Genomic DNA, 12,020 nt, shown 5'->3' on the forward strand with positions numbered 1-12,020 from the left:
TTGCTGACTCAAATTTATACATGTGAAATAAAAAGTTCTGATATTCAGAATGCTTTCATAAAATGTCTACATTTGTAGTAAGACAGAGTCCACTCTGTTCCAGGCTGGCCTGGAACTCATTCATGTAACCTGGCCTAGTTTCAAAATCATGGTAATACACCTTCCTCAGATTCCCAAGTGTTAGAATTATAGGCATAAGCCATTATATCCAGCTCTCTTAAAACGGCTCTTTTGAAACTTAATGCCACAATTGAGGAGCTTGTGGACAAGATCCTGGGTTCAATCTACTTTGTTAAGGCATCTTCCTACACCTGTGACTGTTTTGTTCTAGCCTGTGCCCTTCCTCCATTGTCTTTCTCACTTTTCTGTCCTGTTCTTGTTGCTGTCTTTCCTCCACTAAACAGTTCTCCCATCTGCTTGCATGACACATGTATTCTGTTGTTACACTCCCTTCTGCTCTTTTCCTTCTCTCTTAGATCCCCTTTCTACTTTCACACACACACACACACACACACACACACACACACACATTTACTAATGTAAATAACTTATTTTACAGATGAGGAAACAGGTCCTAAGCAACACACTAGTGAATAACAAAGTTGAGAAAGAGATATAACAAGATTTGGTTACCATATTCTTGTAAAATATAACCTAGATAATGTTTTTTCAAAGTAAAGACTTTTTAAAAAATTCTTAATTTTAAACACATTCATAAATAAAAGCTATGCTGTCTTTTTTTAATGTCTAAAAACTTGTATCTGTATGTGTGTGTGTGTATTTAGAGGTGGGAGCACACGTGCGGTTTACTGCATACAAATGTAGAAGAGGGTAACTTACATAATCTACCATGTGGGTTCTACAAATCAACCTCAGGTTGCCAGGCTCAGCAACAGTCCCAAACTGTAATTATTAATTCAAAAAGATATCACTAGAAATTTACACTTCCTTAAGAATGCTTTATATTCTTAACAAGAAAAACTAATAGAATGTATTAAAGAGAAAACATTATATGAACACTATTAATTTTTAAAATTCAGCTATTCAAAGTATATTTATCAAACACCTGAATGTGGCAGGAACTAGTTCAGTCATCTTGATATACCAATGGAATACATATTTTTAAACATAATCTACGATAATTTCCCTATCAGTTATCTACATAAGGTAACTCTTTTGTATACCCCAACCCTTCCTTGTTTTTTGAGACATAATCTTACTACATAGGTCAGGTTTGGCCTTGAACTTGCTATGCAGCCCAGGTTTGTCTCTAATTCCTTACCCTCATACATCCAACTCCTGAGTATTTATTTACAAAAGCATTTTAAGTGAACTTTTAGTGTTACTATTATACTTAACAATGAATATAAAAAGTATCTTTAGAACAGATGCCATTCAGTTAGCTAAGATAGGAGGATCACAGGTTCCCTGGCCACACACAGGGTAAACTCAAGCTCAGTCACTAACTTGGAAGAAATATTTAGAGATTTGGAACCAAGCAAAACCATTCTCAGAACTGCTATGGGACTTGCACCTGAACCAGGCTGTCAGCGTCACCAAGGTACAGCAAGCAATGTGGGAATCAGAATGAAATGCTTTGTTTTTTAAGTATACAAGAATGTCCTCTACCCAATATAAAAGACGACATTGCTTCCCGGAACAATCTTCATAAGACACATATTTTCTTATTTGTTGGCCTGAATTCTATACTATCAGACAGAAGTAATGAAAGCAAAGAGAGGGGTTGGGGGATCCAGACTAATAAGAGCCCAATTTAGAAAACTCTTCCTCCAATGTAGGCTAAATGAACTGATAATACAAAGAACTCCATACATCCAAAAGCACACAGACGTCTGCACGGGTTCCCAATACTCAACAATACGGTCATTCAACTGCCCTCCTTTTACATGTTGATGTAGAGCGCTCAGTTGACTCTTATGAATCTCAAAGCCGAGGATCCTGGGATTCTGAAAAAGTCTACTTTTTTTTCTCAGCTATCTTTATGCACTTTATCTAAAAAATAAACTTCATGTTTCCCCTAGAAAATAAATCTGGAAATCATCTCTTCTGTTTGACAAGTGGTAAATTCTAACTGTAATTGCTTTTGCACTAAAACCACAATCCATAACACAAATCTAAAAACAGTAATACTGAAAGAGTGATAGAATATATATATTTATTCTATGCGTTTAAAATATAATTGTATTTTCCCTCATTACTAATTATCAGATGTATACCATTTAGACAAACTTTATTTGGTCCCAATTACTTGTTAATCATATATATAAATAACAGACTCTAATATGTTAAGCCTCTTGCTTGTACTGGCTGTAACCCTGGCAACCACCCACTTCCCTTTTCCCAGTTGAAGACTATGCTTAAATTGACTGATCTTATAAATTTTGCTGTTGTTGCAAGATAATAGTCATAAGACTAACTGCTGTTTTTTACTATTGTAATTAAACTTGCTTATTCCTTCCAAAAAGACCCAAAACTGTAACTTTGTGGGTTTTGCCCTGGTAAGCCCTGAGCTGATATGGTTAGAAGCTACATTTCGGGAGCGCTCTCAGTTGTCACTGAGTTGGGTATCATTCCTAAATAAAAAGCCTCTTCTTATCAACACTTATTCATGGTGAAGCCTAAACAGCCCTAGACTCATAACAATTTTTTTATTTTTTTACAACATGACATCGTCTTAACATATGCCAGCAAATCAGACCTGATATCAAAACAAGCAAACCCACACAATCCTTTATCTGATTTTCTCCAAGTTCTACTTTATTACATAAAATTAATTTACTCCCTTCTACAAAGAGGTTTAAAACATTCTAATGCTTAAAAACATTAAACATTCTAATGTTTGATTTTGAAAAAAAAAAAATCAAAGAAACTTATTAATATATAAAAAGTATTCAGAAGATACCTTTGGATTTTGACTAAGAGTTAAGTCACTTCAAGCTCATGATCACAATTAACTCCATTTAGGCCTAACAGTACACTAAATGAAAATGTAAAACAGCAAGACCAGGAAGGTGACTGAGGAACAATGTAGGCACGGAGATCATGTTCAGTGGTGTGGGATCTCCAGCTCTGAGCTATCAGCTCTTACAGCAGTAGGGATGTGGCACAATAGTAGAGCACTTGCCCCCTGAGCTCAGCAAGGCCTGGGGTTGCAGAGGGAGTGGGCACAGACCCCCATCACTGCAAGATCATGAAATGCATGTTTAGCTAAGTAGAAATAAGTTATTTAATATTTAGTCTTTCCATTCAGCACAGATACATTAAGTGATATGTCAGAGCTGAATATAAAAGATACTACTGCAAAATGACTGGTTATGTGATAGTCTAAAATCAAGAACATTTTTAAAACATCATCTTAAGTGATGAGATACTAAGTCTTCCTTCTCTCTTTAAACAATGAAGAGGAAAACCAAAACATGGCTATTCTATAACTGCTGTAAGAAACAAAACTATTTACACTGATTTTTATATTTTTTAATTTTATAAGCTTTATTTTTTTAAAAAAAATTGCAAATAAAAATTACATGCCAAAACTAACCAGACCCAAAGTCTATACATCTCAATGAACTTCTATACAGTTTAAGTATCAATTCTGAAGCCACGGAGCTTTACATTTGATTTTACACTTTCACCTACTAGATATATATTTATGTACTTATCCACGATCAAAAACCAAAAAATCTACAATAGCATTTAAACTAGGAAAACAATGAGCTTCATAGTCTTTTTCATATCCACTACTGACATTCAGTCCTTCCTAATCCTAATCCTCTAACGCTTACCCTTTCCTCTCTTGTCTACTGTTAGACTCAACCCACACCATCCATTTTCCTGGAAATATTTTAATTTCACCTTTCTTTAGAGCTAAACTGTATATGTGTGTACATGTGCACATATATGCATATGTGTGTGTGCATATATATATATATATGTTCCATTCATCTGTTGACTGACAACTAGGTTGATTCCAATGCATTGCTATAGTGAATAAAGCAGTAATAAACATACACATACATACAAGTATCTCTTATGGCATGGTAAGTAGTTCTCCGGATATACACCCAGGAATGGAATAGCTGGGTTACATGGTGGTTCTATTTTAATTTTTTTGAGAAATCTCCAAAATGATTTCCATTTGCACCGCCACCAACAGAGAATACATGGTGGATACTGTCTTTTAAGAACAAACTTAACTTTCCATAGTCAAGTATACTTGACAAGGAAACCCCCAAAGTCCTGGCTCTTTCTTTTTTCCCCTAGCAGTGAGGGGGTATTTACCAATGAAGGAAGACTAGCAAAAGAAACTGGAATGCCTTTTGTACATTACACAAACACTTACCCACTTGATGGATCTAAGGCAATAGCTCTGGGTTGATCCAACTCTTGCCAAAATAAAACTTTTCGTAAAGATCCATCTAAATTAGAAACTTCAATACGATTAGTTTCAGAATCTGTCCAGTACAATTTTTCTCCAAGCCAATCACATGCCAGCCCATCCGGGGACAATAATCCAGAAACAACAACATTCTGTACACTCTCAGTTTTGTTAAATTCTGTTCGTTTAATGGCTTCTTCGCTGACATCACTCCAGTATATCAAGCCATGACTAAACACAAAGTCCACCGCAGCTGCATCCTCCAAGCCTCCAACTACAATCGTTGCATTCTCTTTGCCATTTGTAGCGTCAACCAATCTCAAGTCCCGTCTGTTTGCATAAAGCAACAAAGGGGCCGCTGAAACAAAAAGAAATATACGTAAGGAAGAAGAAATGTATCAGATCTTATAAATTGAATCTTATAAATTCAAATCACCATTCATGACTAAATACTATCAAAAATCAGAAAATGGGAAATAAGAGGCTGGGGAGACGGCTCAGCAGGTGAGATCATTTGCTGCTCTTGCATAGCACCTGGGTTTGGTTCCTAGAACCACATCAAATATATCACAATGACCTACTCCAGGGATCCCATGCCTTCTGGTCTCTGTGGGCATTGTACACATGTGGTACACATAAACTCTCACAAGCATGTTCTACTTACGCATGTAAGTAGAACCCTATACTTAAAAAAATGAGAAATATAGCAATAGTGAATTGGCTAAAATCTTTTCACACCTAAAATGTCTTTGTAGCACGTTAAAAAAGAATTGAAGTTAATTTCATCTGGCTGTCTTTTCTTATCGAGAGTCTGTCAGGTAAAATTTAAAAGCTTTATACATACTAAAAAATGAGTAACTGGAACACTCCTACTCTACTGCTGGAAAACAGCTGCCAGGTGTGTGTTTGGCTCGCTGTCTGCTGCAGTGCTGGTGATGAAACCCAGCATCCTCCAGTGTACCAGGAAACAATCCCAGTAGTGCACTACAGCCTTGGCCTCAGTCAACCACTTGTGAAGGGTTAGATGCACAACCTACCATAGGATCCAGCCACTGCACACAGTATTTACTCAAATACGTGAGAATATATATATATTTACTAAATACATGAGAATACTCAAAAGAAATAAAAACAATACAAACATCTATGAGTAAGTGTTCAAAGAAATTTGTTTGCAATAAGTTAGAATCAATCCAAATGTGACGAACAACTAAAAAATAAGCAGAGATATATTAATAGAATAAGAAGCAATAAACTGCCAGGCATAGTAATACATATTTGCAATCCCAGCACTTGGAATAAAGAGACAGGAAAAACAGAGTTCCAAGTTTTCCTTGGCTACACAGGGATTTTACGATTAGTATGGGCTAAAGGAGACTGTCCCCAAAAACCAAAATCAACCACCATTTTTTTAAATGTAATGAACTATTTATACATGAAAAATTAAATAATCTCTAAATAACACATGGAAAAGATGCCAGACCAAAAAAAAAAACATATTTAATGACGCTCATCTATGAAAGATTATAGAAAATGTCAACTAATCTAATCAGATAAAATCTGACTTTCCTGAGGTAAGCAGGAGTACGAATAAACAGAATAAACAGTCCAGCTCCCCAACGGCTTCTCTGCAGAGCCAGGGACTGAGCCCAGAACCCTCAAGCACTCAGCACTGAGCTGCATCTCCCACAGCAGCATAAGAAACTGTTCTCAATTATAAAGATAGAGGTTGAGTCCTTTCCACTTACTATGTGTAACTACTACAGACCCTGACTACGGCATCAATTTCCCTAAACTCACTCCAGCTATATACACATATCAAAACCTCCTAATTTTACCCTTTGCATAAGTAACATTTATTGACAAATAATATCAATACCTTAGTAAAATTTAAATAAGCAGCTTAGCAGAACCTGGTAATATAACTTTCTGCTGTCCAATATTAGTGATCTCTAACTAAACCTAATACCAAATTTAAATATAAACCTTACCTGAAAAAAATAACACTTAACTCTGATAAGGTTGAGTTACTAGGACTACAATAGTATTAATTCTGTTTTGTTTTGTTTTTTTAAATTTTAAATATCTTTACTAAACTTCTGACATTTACTTTCCCAGTATCAAGCACCAATTAAAGACTGAGTGACACTGTCCTATGGAGACAGCATTCTCCCGGGGATCTAGGACATAAGTATAGATCACACCATCAACATCTTATACATCTCAAAAAGTTCTCTGGTCCCAGGTATAACAGAACACACCATCGACCCCAGCACTGGAAACACAAACCGGTGGACTGTTAAAAGTTTAAGGGCAGCCTGGTCTATATGAGCAGGCTCTACGCAACTAGGGCTACACACTCCTTTCCCCTGTGCTCAGCAGGTGTGGGGAAATGCCCTTCCTTCTGTGTGGGGTCAAGCAAGAGGCTCAGAGTTCATTAACTCTGTGTGAACCAGAAAGAAAGAGAAAACTTCAAACATCCACAAGAGACACACATACTGGATGAAGCTGAAGAAAGCTATGCCATCATTTTATAGAGGTTCTTAGTTTTTATACTTTCTCAGGATAATTGATCACAGTTTTCTAAGCATTTTTACATTCCAACAGTCGATAGTAACTTTAAGGCAATAGTTGTGGCATAGATCATAAAGAATTACAGAATTGTTTATATGTCTTTCCATTAAGACTAGTATTAGACTAGATATACCAGCTCCAAAAGTTCATTATAAGTTTAAAGAGATGATTTTTATGTCATAAGTTAGCATAGCTTTGTAAAGAGACAAATCATCTAGATGCCTTGTGTCTTATTATTTTGAAGTCTTGTATAGATAGACTACTCCATCATTTATTTTTCTGTCTTTGTACCTATAATAAATTGCCTATTCCTAGTTTATGACCTTTAGTTACCAAATAGTGGTCTTGTTCCTAACCTATAAGGAATGTTTTCCTTGATCATAAATTTGTTTCAGCCTGCTTTCTTTTCCTAGTGCAATTAGCCGAATGAAACACAAAGGTTCACCAGAGCTTTTAGTCTATAGGATGTTTAAAATTCAATTTAGGAGTTCTATAGAATCACTATCAGGAATAATGAAATCACCAATTTGTCTACACAGCACTATTACATGAGAATACATGTTCAGATTGATTCTGAAGGAAATCTACCCAATAGTGTGGGCTGATGCCCAGGAATCATTAGACTATGTAATAGTGACAGGAAAAACATCAGCAGCAAGAAGCAGTCCTGGGATGAAGTCTCTGAGGACCCAGCATTCTCAGAGCTCACCCATGACAGCCCTGCAGAGCAGTGAGCCATATCGCTTGCTTGCCTTTGCCTTTCCTAGATGGCTTCTGACACTTCATCTTTGAACCTCTACCATCTTTTATCACTTAATTCATTAAAGTTTTCGTTTGCTTCTTTAAATGAGGGTTTTTTTGGGGGGGGGGGAAGGCAGGAGATACAGATGCTTGCCAGTACCCAGCTTTATTTATAGGTAGCTGTGTGTGTACATGATGTACATTTTAAGGCCATATGACATGTTTCAGAAGTCAGGTCTTTCCACCACATAGGTTCTAGAGATCAAATGCAGGTCCTCATGCATATCCTACCAGCTCCATACTCAATTTTGATACTAGCTTTTTTTGAAGTATATTTTCTACTTCAAGTAGGATGTCAGTTCCTTTGGAATTAAGAGCTATATGCCTTAGAACTAATTTATTCCAGGTGCCTAGTTGAATCCACTGCTCACAGTAATACAGTAAATATTTTTACTAATATTTAAAAGCAATCTTCCAGGACTGGGAATATAGTTAAGTCAAAGAGCACTTATGTGTAGCACTTACAAAGCACTGGCTAAATCCCCAACCCTGGCAAAAACAGTAACAAAAAAAGTAATTTTCCATCTTTTAGAGCCTAATGTAAACCTAATTTACAGACTGGCAAAGATGGCTCAGCAGGTAAAGATACTGCCAACAAGCCTGATGACTGGAATTCAATCCCAAGAACCCCACAATAGAAATTGGTTCCTCCAAGGAGTCCTCTGAATTCCACAGGTACACACACAGAATAAATAAATGTTTAAAAGAAAGTAGAGGGGAAGGGAAGGGATGGGAAGGGAGGAAAGGAAGAGATTTACCATGCAGAGTAGTAGGCTCCAAGGTAGAGTGCATACACAGCATGTACAAGGAAGGCCCTAGGACCCATCTCCAGCCCAGAAAAAAAAATGCATTTACAAAAGAACTTTAAGTTCCAACCAAGAGCTCACAAATGCCCATGAAGCTACTCATGAACTGGGTTTGATTAAAATGTAGCCAAACACCCTCAGCTTAAGCAGATGTAGAACAGTTTCCTCTCCTTCCTACCTCCCTGCTTCCTTTCCTCTTCTACTCTTCTCTCTTTCTTCACAATTGTTTGCTATTCTGAAGATTTAACTGGGGCCTGTATACATTCAAGGTAAGGGTTTATCACTGAGAACAACTCTAGCCCCTGAACAGTCTCACTTAACCTACATTCAGAAATCAACAGACCACATCAAAAGTCACTTGCTAAACTGGCCCAGAGCTAACATCTGCCAACCCCAACTAACCTATCACCTCTCCAGCAAAAACCCATTCACCACTATCTATGAAAGTCTTTCTGTATGTTTGTAAGGTTCCTAAAGAGCCTACTGTCAAAGCATACCCTGTGTTAGTCTTTTCAAAGTGTTTTCCTACTTCATCTATGGGCATGTGATAACCTTACCTCAAAGACTGTGCTTTGGGAATTACTTCAAAGTCTTTCCAGTTCAAAAATGGCAGCTAGATCATGTTCCCGTGATCAACTCTTTTTTTTTAAATATGTATTAAGGTGTCTGCCTTATGTGTGTATGCCCATATGCCATATGTGTGCCTAGTGCCCATAGAGGTCAGAAGAGGGCATCAGACCTCTGGAACTGGAACTGTATTTACAGGCAGGAATGAGCCGCTATCTGGTTGCTGGGAATTGTACCTGGGTCCTCTACAAGAGCAAGAAGTGCTCTCACCCACGGAGCCAACCCTCCAGCCCCGAGATAAAACTTTTAAACTAGTTCTCCAGACCTGTCTGCTGTAGTAGCATAAGGAGTTACTTGAGATGTTTCAAGCAAACAGTTCCTCAAGCTGTGAGAACAAAAGTAGCCTCTGACACTAACACAAGATTTCCAGGGTCTTAACTAGCTCAATTCCTCACAAATGGCAAAATTCTACTAAAGACAAATTGAGAAAAACTTCAATGTCGCTAAAAACCTAAAATCTTCCCTTACTGGCTCCCCGAAGGCTCTATAGCTAAGCATGACCTTGCCACACACACATTCTCTCACCGTTCCCTCAGGCTCCCTTAAATCTTCTCATTTGCCTCCTTTCAATACCCCAGGCTCCTCAACAACCTACATCTTCCCTCCATCTCCAACTTTCCAAATCCTACAGGCCAGCCTAAATCTGACATGCCCATCCTACAGTGGGGATTCAGACAGAAGCCAGAAGCCCAAGCTATAAACAGGTTCTTAATCACTCAAATGAGATCTGGAGACACCCAGTATGACAGCTGGTCTTCCTTCAGTCCCCTGCTCAAAAATCAGTCTACTTACACATTCAAACTTTATACTGACTCAGCAAGTAGCCTCAACTTAGTCTAGCAGTCAAAAACACTGTGTGTGTGTGTGTGTGTGTGTGTGTGTGTGTGTATCCAAGGAGATGGTTCAGTAGGTTAAAACATTTGCAACCAAGCTGAGGAACTGAGTTGACTCTGGAGACCCAAATAATCATGGTGCCCACAAGTGTAGTGCATGAACATATCCTCATATCCTCCCTCCCTCCGCCCCCCACCCTCCTCCTCTCTCTCTCAGACAGATAATTTTGATGACAGCATAAAAGAAAAAAGGGCTAGAATAAGCTCTTTTATAGTGAGCTGAACATTCCAATCTCAAATGTGAACTTTCTACTTGTATCTATCTGTATGTTTACATGCATCTACCTATGTAAGCTATTTCCCTACCTATAGATAGTATTAACAGATAGATTTTTAAATTCCTTTAAGAAACTCTGTTTAGACTGTTTAGACTTGTCCAGGCTTAAACATAATTCTATAAATTAAACATTCCTAAGATATCCAAAATATACCTTCAAAAGTATTTATAGAAACTAAGAATCCAAGTTAAGGCCAGTCATTACAGGCTCCCGTCCGTCATCCTAACACTCAGGAAGCTAGAACAGGAGAACTTCTAGGCCAGCCTAGGATACAAATCAAATCTGAGAAAATCTAGATATCACACACACACACACACACACACACACACACAAAGCTAAGTAAGTTAAAGTAAATTTGGGTAATCTGGCAAAAGACACTAATTATTGTTGGTTTGCTAAAATTTACACAGGAATGTGGTTCAGCAAAGCATTTGTCAACATCTACAAGGCCCCAGGTTCAGTTTCCAGCATGAAAAAGATAAAAAATAAAATGTTACAAGTGGTAATTAGTATTTGTATTCTATGTCTTGTAAGTTTCTGTATGATACTAGCATAATTTATTTTGCTTGGATAATATTCTACTAAACTTTAATAAATTAGTTCCAAATAAGCAAATATAATACCTGCATTTGCATTTAGCTAAAGTGATTAATCTAACAAACTATTTTTAAGAGCAATATGTATTGCAATAAACCAATGTGAGGCTAGGAAAAAAAATTCAGTTGATGAAGTGCTTGCTACATAACAAGTGAAGACCTGAGTTCCCATCCCCAGAACCCATATAAAATGCAGAGAACAGCAGTTCAACTTAATTCCAGTGCTGGAGACAGAAGTGTGTGAAGGCCTGGGGTCAGTGGATCCCTGGAACTCTAGTAAGGCAGCATGACTGAATTGATGACCTACAGGTTCAGTGAGAAATCCTATCTCAAAAAATATGAGAAGAACAACTGAGGAAGATACCTAGCACTGACCTCTGGCCTCTGGATTTGCAACACTATATGTGCTCACATATGCATGCACACATACAAACATATACATACAGATATGTGCACGTGCAGACACGCAGACACACACACACACACACACACACACACACACACTATACACTAACCTAATGTGAGGAGGGTTTCCAAAATCTTTGGTACTAATAAAACTTCAGTTGGGCTACATTATCAGTTCATAGATGTTTATTACCTATGTAGATTATTTTAGTTAAACTATAATACTGAAACACGTTTTCTACTTAGATAGCTTCTTGCACCTTATTTTTATGGTACAAGAGCTAAATATATGCGCTTATTAAAGAACACTTACTTTGTCACATTAAAAGTTGTACTGGGCTGGGAATACAGCTCAGTGGTAGTATGTGTAAGGTTCTAAGTTTGAATCTCAGGATCACAAAAAAAAGTAATAATAATAAAAATTATAAGAAAGAGAAAGAAAACTTGTATTGTCAGGAAACATCTGGCTATAAAAGGTAAAAGAAGTGTATTCTTAAGTCCTATTAGTCTACTATGAAATGCTGATGTACAAGTTTCATAATTAAGCCCCAAGTAACTTTGTCTTAAAGCATCAGTTGCTGCAATTACATGAGTTATAATTTTATATGCAAATGAAGCTATTCAAAATAGTGACACACAGAACA

The 12,020-nt window shown here is 37.2% G+C and overlaps 1 protein-coding gene across 1 annotated transcript in view; it reads right to left on the minus strand.

Moving 5' to 3' along the window:
- Lrp6 (LDL receptor related protein 6) overlaps positions 1–12,020 on the minus strand; it is a 111,897-nt gene that overhangs the window by 86,607 nt on the left and 13,270 nt on the right. The window contains exon 2 of the mRNA XM_034512138.2: positions 4,361–4,754. Coding sequence (XP_034368029.1) covers positions 4,361–4,754 — 394 coding nt within the window. The remainder of the gene's footprint in view (positions 1–4,360; positions 4,755–12,020) is intronic.

This window comes from Arvicanthis niloticus, chromosome 9, assembly GCF_011762505.2.
Source record: "Arvicanthis niloticus isolate mArvNil1 chromosome 9, mArvNil1.pat.X, whole genome shotgun sequence".
Lineage (NCBI taxonomy): Eukaryota > Metazoa > Chordata > Mammalia > Rodentia > Muridae > Arvicanthis > Arvicanthis niloticus.